General features: G+C 36.3%; 3 protein-coding genes across 4 annotated transcripts in view; 1 reads left to right on the plus strand and 2 right to left on the minus strand.

The window, feature by feature from the left end:
- The window catches only part of dcaf15 (DDB1 and CUL4 associated factor 15), a 17734-nt gene extending 4612 nt beyond the window's left edge, over nt 1-13122 (minus strand). Inside the window, exons 1-7 of the mRNA XM_056456433.1 lie at nt 13015-13122; nt 11869-11966; nt 10063-10201; nt 8950-9056; nt 8051-8182; nt 6091-6263; nt 1899-2474 (exon numbers count right to left, since the gene is read on the minus strand). Of these exons, the coding sequence (XP_056312408.1) occupies nt 1899-2474; nt 6091-6263; nt 8051-8182; nt 8950-9056; nt 10063-10201; nt 11869-11966; nt 13015-13110 (1321 nt within the window). The 5' untranslated portion in view covers nt 13111-13122. The remainder of the gene's footprint in view (nt 1-1898; nt 2475-6090; nt 6264-8050; nt 8183-8949; nt 9057-10062; nt 10202-11868; nt 11967-13014) is intronic.
- A 925-nt stretch (nt 13123-14047) lies between these two features.
- Nucleotides 14048-14989, plus strand: smdt1b (single-pass membrane protein with aspartate-rich tail 1b). 2 transcript variants are annotated; one of them, XM_056456436.1, is made up of 3 exons: nt 14048-14245; nt 14522-14665; nt 14763-14989. In XM_056456436.1, the coding sequence occupies exons 1-2, from the start codon at nt 14084-14086 to the stop codon at nt 14657-14659; spliced, it is 300 nt and encodes a 99-aa protein (XP_056312411.1). In that variant the 5' UTR covers nt 14048-14083; the 3' UTR covers nt 14660-14665; nt 14763-14989. The 2 variants fall into 2 exon arrangements, with proteins under 2 accessions (XP_056312411.1, XP_056312410.1); XM_056456435.1 differs by having other exon boundaries at nt 14049-14245; nt 14748-14989.
- A 396-nt stretch (nt 14990-15385) lies between these two features.
- The window catches only part of LOC130223919 (TRIO and F-actin-binding protein-like), a 28662-nt gene continuing 21547 nt past the window's right edge, over nt 15386-22500 (minus strand). The window contains exons 11-12 of the mRNA XM_056456434.1: nt 16689-16775; nt 15386-15775 (exon numbers count right to left, since the gene is read on the minus strand). Coding sequence (XP_056312409.1) covers nt 15614-15775; nt 16689-16775 — 249 coding nt within the window. The 3' untranslated portion in view covers nt 15386-15613. The remainder of the gene's footprint in view (nt 15776-16688; nt 16776-22500) is intronic.

A 22500-nucleotide genomic window follows, 5' to 3' on the forward strand; every position in this document is an offset into this window, starting at 1 on the left:
TTGTTTTAAGTGAATCAATAACAATAGAAACAAGTGGTGTAATCTGATTCAAAAACAAATGATTCTTATGAATCAGGTCTTTTTAGTGAATCAAAAACATTCAGCACAGGAGGGTGTGGCTTGATTTAAAAACAAATGACTCTTATGAATCAGTTGTTTTAAGTAAATCAATAACAAAAGAAACAAGCGGTGTAGTCTGATTTAAAAACAAATGACTCTTTTGAATCAGGTCTTTTCAATGAATCAAAAACTTCAGAAACATGCAGTGTAATCTGATTGAAAAACAAAAGAACTCTTATGAATCAGTTGTTTTAAGTGAATCAATAACAATATAAACAAGTGGTGTAGTCTGATTGAAAAACAAATGACTCTTTTGAATCTGTTCTTTTCAGTGTATCAAAAACATTCAGCACAGGAGGTGTGGCTTTATTAAAAAACAAATGAATCAGTTCTTTATAGTACATCAAAATCATCAGAAACATGCAGTGTAGTCTGATTTAAAAACAAATGACTCTGATGAATCAGTTCTTTTTAGTGAATCAAAAACATCAGAAACATGCAGTGTAGTCTGATTCAAAAACAAATGACTCTTATGAATCAGTTCTTTTCAGTGAATCAAAAAACATCAGAAACATGCAGTGTAGTCTGATTAAAAAAACAAATGACTCTTATGAATCAGTTCTTTTCAGTGAATCAAAAAACATTCAGCACAGGAGGTGTGGCCTGATTCAAAAACAAATGACTCTTTTTGAATCAGTTCTTTTAGAGAATCGAAAACATGCAGTGTGGTCAGATTTAAAAACAAATGACTCCTATGAATCAGTTGTTTTCAGTGAATCAATAACAATAGAAACAAGTGGTGTAGTCTGATTCAAAAACAAATGACTTTTTTGAATCTGTTCATTTCAGTGAATCAAAAACATTCAGCACAGGAGGTGTAGTCTGATTCAAAAACAAATGACTCTTGTGAATCATTTCTTATTAGTGAATCAAAAACATCAGAAACATGCAGTGTAGTCTGAGTCAATAACAAATGACTCTTGTGAATCATTTCTTATTAGTGAATCAAAAACATTAGAAACAAGCAGTGTAGTCTGATTCAAAACAAATGACTCTTAAGAATCTTTTCTTTTTAGTTAATCAAAAACATCAGAAACCAGCAGTGTATTCTGATTCAAAAACAAGTGACTTTTATAAATCTCTTCTTTTTAGTGAATCAAAAACAACAGACACAAGCAGTGTAGTCTGATTCAAAAGAAATGACTCTTATGAATCTGTTCTTTTTAGAGAATCAAAAACAACAGACACAACCAGTGTCAGTTGATTCTAAAACAAATTACTTTTTCTGAATCATTTATTTTTAGTGGATCAAACAAATATGAAGCAACTATTACAGTCTGATTCACAAACAAATGACTCAATTCACCGCAATTCTATGTAGTGAGTTAAAACATCAGACACAAGCGATGTCATCTGATTCAAAAACAAATGACTCTTATAAACCTGCTCTTTTTAATGACTCAAAAACATCAGACACAACCACTGTCATCTGATTCAAACTTTTTAGAATCAATTATTTTAGTGAATCAAAAACATTTGAAACAACACTAATAGTCTGATTCACAAACTAATGACTCTTATGAATCTATTCTATTTAGTGAATTAAAAACATCAGACACAAGGGATGTAGTCTGATTCCAAAACAAACGACTCTTACAAACCTGTTCTTTTAATAAATAAAAAACAACCAGTGTCATCTGATTCAAACTTTTAGAATCAATTCTTTTTAGTGAATCAAAAACATACGGAACAACCACTCTAGTCTGATTCAAAACAAATGACTCTTTTGACTCTTTTTCATGACATTATGAAGGAATGAATAAAATGGGATGCAGTACCGCTGGTCTGCTCCGCCGCGGTGGCCTGTGGGAGTCTGTATCGGAGCGTGGTGTAGTTGACATAAGCAGGCTCTGATGAGGAAGAGGAGGATGATGAAGGCTCCTGTTCGTGTGGAGACAGAGATGAGACGGAAGATGTGGATCTAGGAGACACGACTGTATTACACACACCGCTTTCCACCACTGAGCTCTGGTTCTGTCCCGAGGAGGAAGATGAAGGTCCCGGGACTTCCCTGGTACTTTCTCTCGTGCGCTCTTGATCATGGAGGCGTCTCTGAGTGTCTGTTTCTTCTTCTTTCTCTTTGGCTTTGCATCGCTCGGGTTCCCTCGTTCCAGCCTGAGCTCTGCGGAAGATGTCGGCAGCAAACTCTCTGGCCCAAACGGCAGCCTGTGATTGGCTGGGGGAGAGCGGGGTCACGTGAGTTTTTGAGTGTCGGAGGTCAGGTGAGCCCTGAGACGAAGCTGAAGAGGATGGGGATGGAGATGTGGGACCAGCAGGAGCAGAAGAGGAAGAGGAGGAAGGTTCTCTCTTTCGGTACAGAATCTGATTGTTTTGACTCTCCTGTTGGCCGTCTCCTAGAAAGATTAAAACGCATAAAAATTAAATAGAGGGTCAATTATAAAAATGTTATGCTAAAATACAATTAGCACATTATAGAAAATGCACCCCAAACTGTTTAAATGAGATTACAGCATGAAAAACAATACAACTACTTAAAATAATTTTTAGTAAAATAGTAAAAAAATTAAATGTAGACTATGTAGAGCAGGGGTGCCCAAACTCAGTCCTGGAGGGCCGATGTCCTGCAAAGTTTAGCTCCAACTTCCTTCAACACGCCTGCCTGGAGGTTTCTAGTATACCTGGGAGTGCTTGATTAGCTGGTTCAGGTGTGTCTAATTGGGGTTGGAACTAAACTCTGCAGGACACCGGCCCTCCAGGACCAACTTTGGGCAACCCTGATGTAGACACTTAATGCTGATTGATTACAAAACAACATTGATTTGAGTGAAGCTGCGGTCACACTGGAGTTTGTGTGTGCAAAATTCTGTCGCTGTGAAAAGGGGCGGGATTAAACAAGATGATTAGACATTAAAAAGCGAGCGATTGGTCCATGTTTAAAATTTCTGTCCAGAGAGGTCCTGTTTTGATTCTCGATTGGTCTCATGCAGTCAAGTGATGCGATTTTTCAGGTCAGTGTTCACCAAGCTTGAACTTTGCACCGCAGCGACATGCGAAACTTGACGCATGACTTTGCGTTTCCGGTCTGACGTATTCGCGTGCATATGAATGGAAGTCTATGGGGAGAAAAGCCCAGTGTGACCGCAGCTTGACTCAGTGAGCCTTAACAATTCCAACACAGGTGCAATCAATCATGAAAAAGGATATCTAAGATAGCTGATGGCTAGTTGTGCTTCTCCTTATTTTGAACCTGAAAGTAGCAACACGGGAACCTCAAAAGAACTTCCCAATCACCTAAAAACTAGGATCATTCGACAACATGAATTAGGAGAAGGATACAAAAAGCTATCACAAAGGTTTAAAGTCTCCATCTCCACAGTCAGAAATATAGTAAGAAAATGGAAGGCCACAGGAACAGTCCTTGCAAAAGAAAGATGAAAGTCAAAGGTGAAGAATGGTTAGAATGGTCATAAACAAACCACAGACCACCTCCAAAGAGCTACAGGAACATCTTGCTGCTGATAATGTCATTGTACATCGTTCCACAGTTCAGCGCACTCTTCCCAAATAACAGCTCAATGGAAGGTGATGCAGAAGAAGCCCACTCTGCATTCTGCCAACTAGAAGAGTCGTTTGAGGTATGCAAAGGCTCATCTGGACAAGTCTGAATCATTTTGGAAAAATATACTTTGGACAGATGCCACAACCATAGGCACTTTGCATGATGGAAGAAGAACACAGCATTCCAGGAGAAGAACATGCTCCCTACTGCAAGCACAGGTACTGAAAACCTTGTCAGAGTTAAAGGTCTCATGAATTCCACCCAGTATCAGCATATTCTTAAGAACAATGTTCAGAAATCACTCAAGAGGTTGAAATTATGAAGGGTTGGATGTTTTATGGCACGGTGTGGTACGGTACGGTTTAGTACACCTTTATGGCCGTTTCCACCGTTAAATGCGTACCGAACCGAACTGTACCACTTTTTTGGCACCCTTTCGAAAGGGTACCAAACACAAGAAAGGGTACCAAAAGGTGGAGCTACACGCGCAGCTGAACGCTGATTTGTTACAGAGATACGTCACGATCTCATGGAGCTAGCCAGAATGAAAACAAAGGAACCGCCATGTTCAAATACATTCCGAGACATTAAACCGTAATACTATATTTATATAATAATGAGCCATGGATGACCCGAGCTCAAACAAACCTTGTCGTTGTCTTGATGTACAGCCACAAAGCCAAGAAGAACTAAATCTGCCGTGTCCTGTTGTTGTTTTACGAGGCCGTCTAAAAGTGCGAGCGGTTTCACGTTCTCCAGGGAGCTCGCGATCGTGTCTGTATTTGATATAACGAACTTCTTGAGCTGATGATAATAGCGTGTGTGTGATTATTGAAGTGTCTTCGACGTCTGACCCTTTCAAAAAAGAAAAGGACAAACGTGAGAGTGAAGCGTAAAAAAAAGAAGTCTGACAAAACACAGGAGCAAGCAACCTGAATCATGAACAAACTGCCACGTTTATCATCGCCTTTTGGACTATTATGAACTCGGAATGACAGAATTACTCTCTAACAGAGGCTACATGTGCTGGTGGAGAATAAAGACACAGATTAGAGGTTTGTTCGGACTGTGGGCTGTATTTTGAGCTGTTTTTGAACTCAAATAAGGACTAAATGTCTGCTATGTGTAGTTGTTCTGTAGTTGGTATCATATCGGAGACGGTAAGGGTCTGTATGCATTCATGTAGGTTGCATTTTTTCATTTATTTTATATAATCGCAGACGCTACAGTAGGCTATTTCACACTTTCATTGATCTGCAGTTATAATCAACTCATGTTCATAGAAAAGTTAGTAATAAACATTTATACACAAGTATTTATGTGTATGAAGCATCTGTTTTGTGAGAAGTGCTTCTCATGATTTGTGAACGACCTGTACGGCTTTACTGTAGACATTTATTCGAGTGAGAATGACGTCGACAGATACTCTCTGTCACACACCACGCCCACCATAAGGGTACCCTTGGTAGTGAAAACGCAAGCCTGATAAAGGTGATCCACACCGACCCATATCATTCTGTACCAGTCAGTGGAAACGAGCCATTAGCAGGACAGTGACCCAAAGCACAGTTCCAGATCTACCAAGGAATTCATGCTCAGACACAATACAGTGTTCTAGAATGGCCATCCCAGTCCCCAGACTTGAACATCATTGAAAATCTATGGATTGATATGAAAAGGAAACCAGAGTACCCGAAGGAAACCCACGCCAACACGGGGAGAACTTTAATTTCCCGGATGATGCACTTATTCGACCATTATAAGAAGTGTGGAATGATGGACACTTCACGCACCTAATGGCCTCTGCTTTGCTCATGTAACGGAAGGGGCGGAGCTATCGGTGGATTAGTTTATTTATTTTGGATGTGAAAGCAAAATTCTCCTGCGAGAGTGATTATACCACTTCCCAATGGTGAATGCGGTTATACTCATGGCAGGTATTATTTGGTAGTTCAGTCATTTATTTCACTGATTTGGCAACTGACAAATATGATCAGGGAAACGGTTTAAACTTCCTCTTAGTAAAAAAACTATTAGTGTTTCAATTGGGATGACACTACATACATATACTGTGCTATTGAGTGTGTAAATGAGTAAGTACATAGTGCATGAGTGCATAGTGTGCCATTTGGGATGCAGTTTAGGTCTGTCTGAAGTATTGGGGCGTGGCTAAAATACTTAACCACGCCCCTCCAGCTGTCAGTTTTGACAACAAACAGAAATAGTGAGCAGGAGGAGTCTGTTAGGTTGTAATAACTCTCCCAAAACCCATTCCCAATCTTTCTGAATGAAATGCCTACTTTACTACATCCAATCAGCTCACAGTAGAAAATACAAGCCACACCCACTGTTTCCTCATTTAATATACCGTTTCTCCTTGAAGTCACAGTACAAAAAAATGGTTGCAGCTTCCAGATCATGCAAACTTTGAGTGACAGATGAAGTAGTACCTGTGCAGAGTGAGATGGCGCAGGCCACCAGAGAGTAGCTGGTGTTGAGCAGGATCACCTGGTCCTTCTTCAGCTGCAGCGCTGGCTGGAACGTCGGGAACGGATAAACCACTTGATATCGAGCGTTGAGAACGTAACCATGCTCCAAACACTCTCCACCTACACACACCACCAGAGAAACACATTTAAACATTTAACACCAAAACAAGACAACGACATCTTGCGAATAATACATCATCATTGGGTTTAGTTTCTGTCAGCCTTGCGTTTTTGACTGTTTGGCGCCATCTTGTGACTGTACAACGCACAGGTTAGTGTATACTTCATCAGCTGTTTTGTTTTGTGTCTAATTTTTATGTGTTGTTGCAAGTAGACATGTAATAAGTGCGATAAAGTACATCCAGGATGGTTGTTTTCACAGAATAAAGCCCTTCAGTCTTAAATAATGGAGCTCCTCTTTACGTCAGGCTGCATTCTGCGATATTAACCTCCTAGATGTACTTTATTTCATAACTTAAACACTATCCACCCTATACACAACTCATTAAGTTTCCAGATTTCTGTAATGTAGTAATAATGTCCATCTGTACACAAATGACTGCACATCAAAAGACTCCTCTGTGAAGCTCTTGAAGTTTGCAGACGACACCACACTTATCGGCCTCATTCAGGACGGTGACGAGTCTGCTTACAGACAGGAGGTTAAGGAGTTGGCTGTCTGGTGTAGCCACAACAACCTGGAGCTCAACACGCTCAAAACAGTGGAGATGATAGTGGACTTCAGGAGAAAACCCCCTGCTCTCCCCCCACTGAGCATCATGGACAGCATTGTGGCAGCAGTGGAGTCATTCAGGTTCCTGGGCACCACCATCTCTCAGGACCTGAAGTGGGACACTCACATTGACTCCCTTGTCAAAAAAGCTCAACAGAGGATGTACTTTCTTCGTCAGCTGAGGAAGTTTAACCTCCCAAAGGAGCTGCTGAAACAGTTCTACACCTCTATCATTGAATCAGTCATCTGCACATCAATAACTGTCTGGTTTAGCTCAGCTACTAAATACGACCTCCAAAGACTACGTCGAACAGTTCGGACTGCTGAGGGAATCACTGGTACAACCCTTCCTACTCCCCAAGAACTGTACTTATCCAGAGCGAGCAGAAGGGCTGCCAAAATCACTCTGGACCCCTCACACCCAGCACACTGCCTCTTTGAACTTTTACCTTCTGGTCGACGCTACAGAGCACTGCGCACCAGAACAGCCCGACACAGAAACAGTTTCTTCCCTCAGGCAATCCATCTCATGAACACTTGAGGATAATAATTGTGGAACCAACATCACTATTTGCCATACACTTTTATACACATATACACTTATTTAACAGACTTTACATGCCAATTTGCACATAACAGCTGCACATATAACGTTGTATATAGTATTAAACACGTACACACACTTGTCAATCTGTATATTTGCATTAACTACTTACTTCTATTTTTTTAAATATATTTATTATCTGTTTTTTTGTCCTGTCTCTGTTATCCTGTTGCACTGTAGAAGCTCTGTCACAAAAACAAATTCCTTGTATGTGTGAACATACCTGGCAATAAAGCTCTTTCTGATTCTGATTCTGATTCTTTAGTAGGTAAAAAAACATATCTAAAGGCAACAACACCAAAAGCTAAATGTATTACCATAAAAAAGATATCACAAAGCGTGTGATGTTTCGAGTGCACCAGCACTTCATCAGAAGATTTTAGTATTTTAGATTTAAGTAATAAATTCATGTTTCTTTGGATCTTTTGGGGTCGCCGCTTTTGTGTATAATTGTACTTCTTGTTATTTGACTGAGCCCCCTTTTAGCTTTTTGTAAAGCTGCTTTGGAACGATCATTATTATCAAAAGCGCTGTACAAGTGAACTAGAATGGAATTTATTTGAACGTGTAACTGTGCGTATGGGGAGGTGGAGGCCACGGGACAGCACTGTTTGCACGGCTGAGCGGGAGGCATGGAGGTGATGGTGATGTAAATGTCTCTGTTGTTCTCGTCACTCATCATCATGTTCATCAGTGCTGAACTGGAGCTGCGTGTGCTGACAGATGACAGAGAACATGTGTTTACATACCCAATGAACTCTGCTGTTATAGATTAGCTGAGGTACCATCAGTCTTTTTAGCATTTCAGAAGCAGTTGTCTGAACTTCTATAGTGGAAACTGTAAACAAATATATTTCGCCTTTTTATTTGCTACAATAACAAAAATACAAATAGGACAAATTAAAAACTGAGAGACTGATTACAATGGTCAGAAGAAAAGAAAGAAAGAAAGAAAGAAAGAAAGAAAGAAAGAAAAAAGAAAGAAAGAAAGAAAAAAAGAAAGAAAGAAAGAAAGAAAAAAAGAAAGAAAGAAAGAAAAGAAAGAAAGAAGAAAGAAAGGAAAGAAAGAAAGAAAGAAAGAAAGAAAGAAAGAAAAAAGAAAGAAAGAACTAGCCAGAAATACTATTGCAAATCATCTGAATGAATGTAGTTTTATTTTCTTATATTTTAGCAATAATATTTATATATATTTTCTCTTTCATTATCTTTTGAATCCTCTCATTAGTTTTTTTTCTTTCTTATGTGTAAATGCATTTATCAGAATTCTAATTGTGTGGTATTGTCTTTTTTTCTATATGTACAGTATATATATATATATATATATGTGTGTGTGTTTTATATAATCACTTTATTAATTTATTGACTGTTTATGTACTCTGCAGTGCTTTGGCAATACTTGTCAAGTCAAAGCTCTTTCGAATTGAACTGAAAGAAGTCATTTGCACAGAAAATCTGTATTTAAATGCATTTATTTAAATCTTACTTAAAGCCGAAGATGACCAGTTTGGAGTGGTCATTGTGCCACTCACACACAGTCAGATAGAGATCACTGTAAATGTCCTCACCGGCAAACAAACGCACATGATGAACCTAAAAAATGAGAGAAAAATATATATACGTACATTATAAAAAGAGGAGATATATATATATATATATATATATATATATATATATATATATATATATATATATATATATATATATATATATATATATATATATATAGTTGAAGTCAGAATTATTAGCCCCCCTGTTTAATCCCCCCCCCCCCCCCCCCCCCCCCCCATTTCTGTTTGATTTTTTCAACACATTTCTAATCATAATAGTTTTAATAACTCATCTCTAATAACTGATTTATTTTATCTTTGTCATGATGACAGTAAATAATATTTGACTAGATATTTTTCAAGATACTTCTATACAGCTTAAAGTGACATTTAAAGGCTTAACTAGGTTAATTAGGTTAACTTGGCAGGTTAGGGTAATTAGGCAAGTTATTGAATAATTATGGTTTGTTCTGTAGACTATTGAAAAAAAATAGCTTAAAGGGGCTAATAATATTGACCTTAAAATGGTTTTTAAAAAATGTAAAAACTGCTTTTATTCTAGCCGAAATAAAAGAAATAAGACTTTCTCCAGAGGAAAAATATTATCAGACATACTGTGAAAATTTCCTTGCTCTGTTAAACATCATTTGGGAAATATTTAAAAAAGAAAACCAAAATTCAAAGGTGGCTAATAATTCCGACTTCAACTGTATATACAGATACGTTTTTATCTTTTATTAATAAAACTCTGAATCAGCATGAAAGATATACTGATTTACATCCCATTTGTTATTGAACATCTGAAGTCATTTACCATTTTATAAAACCCATGCTCTATATTAATGCAAGATTTTATCAGTCATGTCACAAGTAAATAAGCATCACTCAAACCCTTATCATTTAATTGACTTTTTCTTGACAGCCAAATTGCCATTTTAGCTTTAAAATGCCATTCGCATTTAAAGAGACCCACAAAAACAGCGAGAGCCATTTGAATCAAAAAGCTTTGAATCCACAGCTCTGATAGGCTCAGAGTTGGCCCATTTCACCTGTTTGAGGCGGCTGTGCAGGTTAAACTCCCACCAGTACAGGTGATAGGTGTAGAAGGAGAAGTCATCGTCTTCTCCGCAGTCGCTGGTGTAGGACAGAACATACCGGCCACACTTAGTGAAGCCCAGGAAGATGTGCCTGTGACAGCAGAAGAGACAGAACAATCACACACAGCATTCACATCTCTCAGAGACAGACCGACAGAGAGATGGATGGATGGATAGATAGATAGATAGAAGGTATGTACCCTATTATTCATTCATTTTTTTTCCACTTAGTCCCTTTATTAATCTGGGGTTGTCACAGCGGAATGAACCGCCAACTTATCCAGCACATGTTTTACGCAGCAGATGCCCTTCCAGCTGCAACCCATCACTGGGAAACACCCATACACTCTCATTCACATACATACACTATCATACATCATACACTACGGTCAATTGTGTTTACCCAATTCACCTGTGGAGGAAACCCACGCAAACTCCACACAGAAACGCCAACTGACCCAGCCCAGGCTGGAACCAGGGACCTTCTTGCTGTGAGGTGACAGCACTACCTACTGCTCCACCACGTCAGTGTACCCTATTATATTTACATTAAGTATAAATGCACCGAAATGGAATTTTTGATTAACACCATTTAATATAACAGACACCTCTTTAGGTCTGGAGTCCAACAGCTGATATATATTAGCTGATAAATATAATTATATTTATTTCCAAAATTTACTGCATGATTGAAAAAACAAAAGGCAAACAAATACAGTAAACAACTGATTTAAGTTTAAAACCCTCTTCTTAAAAAAACAGACAGATGGACAGAGGCAGACGGTCACTGGCATAGGACCTATGGACAGACAGATAGACAGGCGGACATACAGTACAGACAGTCAGAGAGACAAACAGACAGTCAGAAAAAGAGACAGACAGAGAGACGCTCAGACAAAGAGAGACAGATGAATGGACAGCGACACAGATAGATAGATGGATGGATGGATGGATGGATGGATGGATGGACAGACAGACACAAAAAGGGACAGAGAAAGAGAGAGAAAGAGAGAGAGAGAGAGAGAGAGAGAGAGAGAGAGAGAGAGAGAGAGAGAGAGAGAGAGAGAGAGAGAGAGGAGAGAGAGAGAGAGAGAGAGAGAGAGAGAGAGACAGACAGACAGACAGACAGACAGACAGACAGACAGACAGACAGACAGACAGACAGATAAATGGACAGAGACACTGCTGGACAGATAGATGGACAGAAAGTCAGACAGTAAGGAAAAACAGACAGACAGAAAGAGAGGGACAGACAAATGGATAGACACAGATAAATGGACAGACAGACGGACAGACAGATGTAGAGATGGACAGACAGACAGACAGACAGACAGACAGACAGACAGACAGACAGACAGATAAATAAATGGACAGACAGTCAGACAGACAGACACAGAGATGGACAGACAGTCAGAAAAAGAGACAGATAGACAGATGGACAGACAGAAAGAGAGAGACAAACGAATGGACAGACACAGATGAACAGATAAATGGACAGACAGACTGATAGACAGACAGACAGATGCAGAGATGGACAGACAGTCAGAAAAAGAGACAGACAGACAGACAGACGGATGGACATACAGTCAAACAGAGAGACAGACAGATGGACAGACATACAAACAGAAAATGAGACAGACAGAGAGAGAGAGAGAGAGACAGATGAACAGACAGACAGACGGACAAACTGACAAGCAGACAGAGAAAAGATAGACGGATGGACAGACAGACAGACAGACAGTTGCATGTTCTCCTCACCCGGCTCTGAGAAACTCCTCACTGACGATGGTCTTCAGCGGGACACAAACACGTGGAGGAAGTTTCCGGAAGAGCCGCTGAGAGAGCTGTCCATACAGCTGACAGACAGAGTCAATATCTTTATACAGCCACATTAGCCACAAATACACTCATATTAGCCTTCAGGCTGACTTTGGAGACAAAGTTACAGATTTGAGGGAAGGACTCTGTAATATAATGAACTAAAGAGCCTATTGTGGCATATTTCTTTTGTGGTGCCGCAAAACACACAGATTATTGTAAAACTATTTCAGCATTCGAATAAGCTCAATCTTACACCACGTAAAAAAGTGAATAACAGCATGAAGAGAAAGTTGCACACTTGGAAGTACAATGTTTACATTTAGCTTTTTATTTAGCAGTATTTTTTGTTGGGCCTATAATCATTAGTTAGATTAAAGAAAAATAATTGTATATGAATTGGCACATTATATATTTTAAAATGCATTTCAAAAAAAAAACGTGCTTTCTATTTGGTCAATACATATTAATTAATTGATTGAAATAACAGCAAACATGCTCTACAGTGATATATACAGTCAGGATATGAGATGACTTATTGTGTGTGATATGATGAGATATCGCCGAGCCCTATTCAAGGGTCTTTTTGATAAATATGATGTCCTTGACATTTATGACAACCAGTTTAAAAACATGTTTCCACTAGTCAACATAACTGAAGCCTGTTTAACTTTCATTTATGTTAAGAATAAGCATATTAGTATAAAACGAGATGGGATTTAGGACTGGCACCGCTATTTCATTTGTGAGTGAGTTATGTCAGTGAACAATAACGTGTAATAATTGCTTATTCAATGACATCTTAATCTTGACAGATGTATTAATGTGACAACTGTATGCTATTCTCGTCATTATTATTGACCCAAATAAACATATGCTTCAACTAAATGTGTAGTTTTTACAGATACATATTTAAAATGTGCATATGTACAGATAATGAACTCTATAAGACACATAATGGCGTTTAATGAGGCTACAGCTAAATATGCTAATAACACACACAAGATTATCTACGTTGCGCTATTGGGAAGATACATTTCACGATATAAATGTAACTTCTAGCTTATGTTCCCTCGGTGTGCCTACCCGTCCGCGCGTCAGCAGTTTAATGATGTGCTCTTTGTGTTTTTTCTGCTGTTTTTGTTTGTTGTCATCTTTCTCAGATTTCGAGCTGGGCGCCATTTTTGATTTTTGCCAGCTCTTTGGATTTGCCCGAGCAGCTCGCCGATTGGCTCTGCTATCTTCTTTGAGCGTTTTGATTGGCCAAAAGTGCTGTCAGTCAAATAAACGAGGGCGGGTGTTATGCTACGTTCTGTGAATAAAATCGATTATATTCTTCCAGTCATTTTTGTTAACGCATTCTCACTGGGTACAAAACTATTACTTGTAACAAAGTTTTTATTTATATAGTTTCTGATAATAGTAAAAATTTTAAGTAATTTACATTTATTTTTACCTTAGTGAATAATAAAAAAAAATGTATTGCTTTATTTTTATTTTACATCGTCACTTTCTTGTATATTTTGCAATAATATTAATTCATTCATTTTACTTCCACTTAGTCCTTGATTTATCAGGGGTCACCACAATGGAATGAACCGACACAATAATAATAATAATAATAATAATAATAATAATAATAATAATAATAATAATAATAATAATAATAATAAAGACCAAACCTCAAACTATTTTTAATTGATTAAATGAATTTATAATCATTAACATTCGTAGTAGTAGTAGTTAAATTCTTTTGTAAAGATCGCCATTCTGCGTGTTACAGTTGTTGTTGTCGGGCTTTATCACATATTGTAGGCTGGATGACCTTAGACCTCTAATCTGAAGGGTGTGTATGTTGAAATAGCTGATATATGACGAATGTTTGCGCAGAATCCCTCCCATCCCATTGAATGTGTCATGTTTAGACATTTACTCTGATCTAAATATAAACATGCAGAGTTTGGCAAGTCATTAGGAAACTTTATTGACATTATTATTGTAATATAGTATCAATATTATTCGATAATACTATCTAATAATTACATTGACAATTTAATAAAACAAAAATATACACTTCTAGTACCCCTCCCTCTAATTATAAACCCAAAGAAGGCGTGTCCACTGGGCGTGTCTTTACAGCGCACAAGCAGGAAACATGGCGTCGCTGGTGGGTCGTCTCTCTCGGGCTTTTTTCGTAAAAAATACATTAACATTGAGCCGCAATGCTAATCAAAAATCGGTGAATGTGACAGGACCGACTCTCAGCCGAACCGCCGTGTCATCCACAACAGGACGTGTCCTTCCTAAACCAGATAAGGTACGTTTTTCATATCTAAACACTGCAGCTGGAGGCTCCCAAAGGAACGCAGTAATTTGAGTTGGCATTCTTGCTAGCCAATAGAAATTAAGAATGGCTTGATTGACGCGACTGACGGCCAATCATATTGTTGGAGCGCCACATAATTTATGAAATGAGGAAGTACTTCGTGTACAGTTGTCAATTTAATGATTCAATATTTATTACTAAAAGGTTAATACACATTATTTTTATTATTAGGTATAATTTAATATATATTTTTAAATATCTCTGCAGGTTCCGTTCGGCTTAACCCGTATGGCCATAGTAGTGGTCCCGTTCCTCTACGTCGGGACTTTAATCAGTAAAAATTTCGCTGCTCTTTTGGAGGAACATGAAATCTTCGTCCCAGATGACGATGATGATGATGACTGAGTGAAGGTACTTTCAGTTTAAATCATTTACAGGGTGCTTTACAGTGTAAAAGCAGCTTTCAGTGTTTATTTTCTGTTTTCTTCTTCAGTGCATCAGTCTGAAGGTCTTCTGAATGGAGCCTGGTGCAGATAAACAGGATATATATATTTATGCAATAATGAAGATTGTCAACACATATTTTTGTGTGTTTACATTTCTGCATTACACTAACCATGTCCACAAGCCAATGTTAAATGCTGTTTTTATGTTTCCAAATATTGTCGACAATATATTTTGAGGCTGACCTCATCTTTTGCCTCTCTTATATTTAATAAATTGCTCGACTGTTAAGCCTGTTGTGTGTTTTTGTTATAAATGTGACCCTGGAGACTTGTGTTGCGCAGGTGTGTTTGTGGCAATAGCCAAAATACATTGTACAATATTATCCATTTTCTTTTATGCCAAAAATTATTCAAATAATAAGTAAAGATCTTGTTCAATAGTATATTTTATACATTTTCTTCAGTATATTAGTTTTAGATTCATAATTTTCATCGCTAAGAGCTTCATTTGCACAACTTTAAAGGAGATTTTCTTAATATTTCAATTTTTTTCATCCCCATAATGCATATTTATATTAAATAGTTGTCTCAACCAAATATTGTCCTATCCAACATTGGAAAGCTTATTTATTCAGCTTCCATGTCAAAACTCTTAAATCCTCCAAAAATGGTCACTTATGACTGGTTTTGTGGTCCGGGGGCACAAATGTGTTTTGTGTGTTTATTTTCACATTGCAATCAAAATTCATACTCCCAACAATCCGAACAGAGGCATGTTTAAATGCATATTTTGCTGTAATAGCTTGCGATATTCATTCATATTTAGCACCATTGTAGTTTCTAACAAAAATGAATTCCGCATAACAGAAAGCGTCCCAGTGCTAATGTTTGCATGTGAGGTGATGCTGTGCTCTCATTGGTTGTCGCTGTTGCCCAGGAGACGGCCCTCCTCTAGAGCCGCGTCGGTGAGTTTGAGGTGTTGTTTAAGTGCGTTGATGTCTCTCTCACTGCGGCCTCTTAACTCGCTCAGCTCCACATAGACCTCTTTATAGCGCTCGCCCAACGCTTCATTCTCCTGCAGGTACAAACATCACATTTTATAATGTATATTAATATGGGATATATATGCACAGACTTTTAATTTTCAGCAAGCGAGCTCAAGTACTTCCGGTGAACTGTCATGCCATTATAATATTGCTACACTGATCTTCACTGCCTGATTGAGAAACTATATAAGGTGGGTCTCAGATCAGACAAGAAGCACTGCATTAAATCACATTGTTCTGTGCCATGTCTTTAATATATGAACATTTACTGTACCAGTGTATTTTTTCAATGGAGTCTCTGTTAATAATGCATTAGTAAATGTTGAACTTAATAACTTAATAAATGCTGTACACATAATGTTCATTCTTACTTCAGGTTACTACATGGTAAAGTGTGATCAAAATATGAATAACGTTTTAAAAAACCTTAATAACTACAAACCTTTTCTGAATTATTATGATTATGAGTAAATAATATTAATTTTGATTGCATACTGACTGTCTCAACAATTCACAAACACACATGCACACACAGTTGTACAGCTCTTTTTAAGGGAACATCCTATAGACATGATGCTTCTATTGAACAGGGGCGTAGCGGACATTTTAAAAGTGAAGGGGACGGCTGTATGAGATCATACATTCATATAAATATTAATCACCTGTTTCTAAATGGTCTGCCTCTAAAAGTGAGGGGGACATATCCCCCCGTCTCCCCCCGGTTGCTACGCCCCTGCTATTGAACTATATATTATAACCCCCTACCTCTAAACCCAACCCTCACACAAACAATCTGCATTTTTACATTTTCAAAATACTTCATTCTGTGTGAATAATGAGCCATTTTCTTCATAGGGTAAAATTAAACTGGTATTGCTATACTTGTGGGGACATTTGGTCCCCAGAACATAAGGAATACAAGGTTTACACATACAGACCCACCTTAATAAGAGTCTGGACCTCTTTCCTGAGACAGCTGATCTCCTTGTGCAGAAACTCCACCTCGCTCTCCTTCACCTTCAGTAACATCTGCACACACACACACGCACGCATCAGCATTCAATGTGACACTCCATTTACAACTATGTTAGACAACACCTTTATTGTTCATTCATTTATTTTCCTTTGTTAATTAGGGGTTACCACAGCGGAATGAACCACCAACTTATCAAGCATATGTTTACAGCTGCAACCCAGTACTGGAAAACACCCATACACTCATTCACACACATACACTACGGCTAATTTAGCTTACCCAATTTAACTGTACCACATGTTTTTGGGCTTGTGGGGGAAACCGGAGCACCCGGAGGAAACCCACGCCAACACGGGGAGAACATGCAAACTCCACACAGAAATGCCAACTGGCCCAGCCGGGACTCGAACCAGTGACTTTCTTGCTGTGAGGCGACGGTGTTAACCACTGAGCCACCGTGCCGCCCACACCGTGCCGCCCACACTCATTCTGATACATCTACTTATTTATTATTGAGTGCGAATTAACCCTTTATAGGGCACTCATTGAAAAACCCTGGAGTGTCAAAGGGGGTTATAACAAAACTTTTAACCTTTCAAAAGTCACGACTTAAAAAAAAAAGTATATTTAAATTAGTGCTGGGCAAAGATTAATTGCATCCAAAATAAGAGTTCGTTTGACATATATATACAGTATATTTATTATGTATATGTGATTCACACATACATGAAAAACAAAACCATTCAGTGACAGATATTTAGGTTTAAATATTATTTATATCATCTATCTAAATATAAATAAACATTTTCTCAATTATATTCATGCATGTGAATTTATGAATATATATATATATATATATATATATATATATATATATATATATATATATATATATATATATATATATATATATATATATATATACCAGCACTAAATTAAATCAATAATTAATTTCTTTTACAGCTGGGATATATAAATGATAAAAACAAACAGAAGCTAAGCTCTTAATATATGTAGTCTTTCATGGTATACATGGATTAAACAATCCATGTCAACACCCACACACAAATGTCAGCATTAATAATTTATGAACCACCCACACAAATGATCTAAGACACATGTAGTTTAGTGCAACACAGGACAGCCAATCCAGTCATTATTGATAATAAAAAATAATAATAACAACAATACAGTATATATATTTAAAGATTAGAGCCTCATTTTGGTTTCTGCAATTAGACTATGCGGACATTTTAGAGGATTATTCTCAGCATTGTTTGATGTTGTTGTGGAAATAGAGGATTACACTGAAATAACGTGTTTGTTTTGCTTGTTTCTTTTTTTATTTATTACAGTTTGTGTAGTGCATCCATTATTTACCCATTCCAGTAATGAACATCTAATTACAGAGAAATACTGCTAAGATTTTGATGTTTTTGAGGGGTTTTTATCCAGTATTTAATATCTAACAACACAAAAATCTTAATCCATTTCATATATATTTATATATATTTAAAGATTAGAGCCTTATTTTGGTTTCTGCATCAAATTAAATATACAAAAGTGATTTTACATATATTGAAAACATAATATAATATAATATAATATAATATAATATAATATAATATAATATAATATAATATAATATAATATAATATAATATAATATGTGTTTGTTAAAATAAAATTTGGGTGAAAAAAAAAGTGCTATTGTCATAACTCAGCATAACTTTTAGGGATACATAATTACAGCAGATTGTGCTATATATTAAATTATTAAAACTTTTAGCTGCCGAATAAATAAATCCTAGTGTTTTGAAGGATAGCAGCGGCAAAGATTAAGACTTAAGATTAGGACTGTGATCCTTAAATAGTGACTTTTATTATGTCATCAATACAGTTTGTTTAGAGCAATACAGGATAGCCAATTCAGCCATTATTGATGATAAAAATATTAAAAAGTGTAAAGAAAAAATAAAAATAACAGCAAAACAGTATGTATATCTAAAGATTAGAGCCTCATTTTGCTTTCGACATCAAATTAAATATATGAAAGTGTATTTTTTTATATACATGGAAAACATTAAATATAAGAGTATACATTAATGTGCTTGTCAAAATAAAAGTTGGTTGAAATAACTTTTAGGAATAGGTAATTATAGTAGATTGTGCTATATTTAAATGATTAAAACTTGCTGGGAATAAATAAAACCTAATGTTTTGAAGGACGATGGAAAAGATGAAGACTTAAGATTAAGACTGTGATCCCAAAGTAGATACTTTATTATGTCAAGATATGGAGATTGTGGTTTTAAATGTCAGACTAGATTGTATTATATTTATTTAATTATTGGTATATAATCTAAAACAACACAAAATAACATTTTAGTGTGCTTCATCTGTAAATCCCAGTAAAAAACATAATTAATGATTACTTTTAGTAAAAATAAACCGGATGCTTTATAATGTATGGAGACAAAAACGTGTTACACTGTTATTGTTTTGCAGTTTGAAAGCCTCTGTTCATCTCAAGCCCCACATTTACTCATATTATTCAGTTTGTATTAAATAATATTCTAATTTAGGAGAAATTTAATATTTATAAATGCAAGTGCCTTAAAATAATTTGAGTTATACTGTAAATCTTTAAAGATGGTAAAATTTAAATTAGCAAGAAGACTGTTTAGTTTATTTACAAATAATTAAATTATTAGAAGGCTCTGTAGTGTATTTTTTGTTGGTGTTTGCGTGTCTGTTCTGTTTTAAATTGTATTTATTTGTATTATTATCTCATTGATTTGATTATTATTTGTGCTCTGTGCTGTAAATGTAGGTGAAAGTTGTTAGTTAATTTTACCCTATTGTATTTATGTTATAGTGCAATAAAAAAGCATTGTCCTCTTTATATTGGAGAAGTTTTACAGCGAGTTCTACAGTGAGCAGCAGATGGCAGTGTTTATCCACATAAAGCACGGTGAAGTCTACAAGGGATACGGCTACGGATACACACATCAGTATAGCATCATTTTTGTGACACTGTACAACAATAATTAATATCTAAACATTACTGTGAGGTTTGGGGTACGGGCTAGACGTTAATCAAATACAATTTAATGGGTAATTTAATAAATGATGTAAATAAATATCGTTAACTTTAGGCCGCAGCTGTATCCCTTCTAGAAACAGTACGTCGTACGTCTTCAAACTTCAAAACAATCCAGACTAGAAATCAAACCTCACGCTTTTTTACAGTGTGCTTCATAATTTATATTGTGCAAATTATGTACAGAATGGAATTCCAGCATTACTAACTTTTATTTGCCAAATTGAAACCCAAACACTTAGCATGAGCCAATTAGCCTCTGCTGGTGTGTAGTTGAAATTACACCATGTGCACATGAATCAGTAACTACTGTTACACAATTAAATCTTTTAGACTATGCAGAGTACATTTTAGAGGTCAATTCTTAGCATTGTTTGATGTTGTTGTGGATTTATCATTCAGAGGATATATTTTTGCACACTAAATGGAGGATTACACTCAAATAACGTGTTTGTTTTGCTTGTTTCTTTATTTATTTATTACAGTTTGTGTAGTGCATCCGTTATTTACCCATCCCAGTAATGAACATCTAATTACAGATAAATACTGCTAAGATTTTGATGTTTTTGAGGGGTTTTTATCCAGTATTTAATATCTAACAACACAAAAATCTTAATCCATTTCATATATATATATATATATATATATATATATATATATATATATATATATATATATATATATATATATATATATATATATATATATATGTGTGTGTGTGTGTGTGTGTGTGTGTGTGTGTGTGTATGTATGTATGTGTATGTATGTAAAAATGCTACAATATCCATTTATTGACTCTGCATTATGTCATTTTCATTTTTCTTTACAAATACGTTCAGAAAATTTGTGGTTAAAATATTCATAGAATTTTTTTGAGGTGCTTTCATATTCACTTGCATTTATTTAATTAAAAATACAGTAAAACAGTAATACTATGAAACATTATTTTAATATAAACAATTGTTTTCTATTGTAATGTATTTCACAATATATTTTTGGTCACACCTTATTTTAACCTAGATACAGTTCACGCTATTAACAAACCATCAACTAAGACTAGTTATTAAGGTAGTAGTTAAATTCAGGCACTGGCTAGGACTAGGAATGTAGAATAATATCATTGATTATAAGTACTAATAAACAGCCAATATCTTAATAATAAGCAGTTGATAAGCCAGTAGTTAATGGGAATGGCTACTTAAACTAAAGTGTTACCATTTTGTCATATTTAAAGATGTTTGTGTGCTGCTGCGCATCCCTGTGTGTGTAATAAGTAGGGCCAGACAGAATCTGAGGACATATTTAGCTATTTCTGCTGAAAATGTTGTAAAAAATCTGCGGATTTATGTGTAATTGTTTGGAGAATCTCAACTAAAAACTTAATATTTAAAATAAAAAAGAATAGCTTTTTAACTTTTATTAAATGTTTACAATGCAAATCCATCTAGATCCACTTATTTGGTAAACAAAGCAAGTCTCTCATATAATATATTTACTGAAAGACAGAAAATATTACTTTACAAACTGCATTGTGCATAAATCATATAAACACTTTTATATTAGTCAATAATATTACTGAAATTAATTTAAAAACTGAATCAATATAAATTTACATACGTTTACACAAGTAAATAATTAGACTCAATGATGGGCTAAAAATCTGCGGATTTCTGCACGCGCAGATTCCGTGTGGGCCTAGTATAAGCAAGGTGTATGTGTGTTTTGGACCCGCCTATTGACCTTATTCTTCAATGTGGAAGTGCGCTCATTTTTGCGATTGTTTTAGAACTTCCGATTCAGTTACCTATGGGAGAAATGACTAGGAATAATAAACGGCAGAAAACGGTCAAACTATTTACTCCACAAACAAGTGTTTGCATGACAATACAGACAAAGTAGAATAATATAATAACAAAATATCAGTTTGCAACAACAAGCAGCAAAACAAGCTGTTTTTAACGTTTAAAAATGAATAGAAGTGAATGAGACCGGAAGTCTTGAGCCAAAATGATTCAAATGGCTGCGCCCACTCGTACGCGGAGAATAAGGTAAATAGAGAATGGGAATCTACGTCATGGCAAGTCGCATTCAGCCTTGTTTTATGGTATCCTCAGGAGTGCACAATGAAAATCACCTCAGAAAACGCAGACCGTTTTATACTGTAATACCCTCTTACTCTGAAAAACATTTTACGAACACTCACAATAAAATTGACTAATGTGGTTATACATTTATTAAAGATATTTGTGTCTGAGAAGTTTAAAATAGGACGAGGCAGTGGCGCAGTAGGTAGTGCTGTCACCTCACAGCAAGAAGGTCGCTGGTTCGAGCCTCGACTGGGTCAGTAGGCGTTTCTGTGTGGAGTTTGCATGTTCTCCCTGCCTTCGCGTGGGTTTCCTCCGGGTGCTCCGGTTTCCCCGACAGTCTAAAGACATGTGGTGCAGGTGAACTGGGAAAGCTAAATTATTCATAGTGTATGAGTGTGAGTGTGTATGGGTGTTTCTCAGAGATGGGCTGCGGCTGGAAGGGCATCCGCTGCATAAAACATGTGCTGGATGGGTTGGCGGTTCATTCTGCTGTGGCGACCCCAGATTAATAAAGGGACTAAGTCGAAAAGAGAATGAATGAATGAAGTTGAAAATAAGCATTTCATAATATTCTTCTAATATAATATTC

Source organism: Danio aesculapii, chromosome 1 (assembly GCF_903798145.1).
Source record: "Danio aesculapii chromosome 1, fDanAes4.1, whole genome shotgun sequence".
Lineage (NCBI taxonomy): Eukaryota > Metazoa > Chordata > Actinopteri > Cypriniformes > Danionidae > Danio > Danio aesculapii.

Bases quoted from the DNA above. Each gene is read 5' to 3' on its own strand.
- smdt1b (XM_056456436.1), top strand. From the start codon at position 14,084: ATGGCGTCGCTGGTGGGTCGTCTCTCTCGGGCTTTTTTCGTAAAAAAT. The intron at 14,246-14,521 runs GTACGTTTTTCA...ATATCTCTGCAG, and splicing joins TCCTTCCTAAACCAGATAAG to GTTCCGTTCGGCTTAACCCG.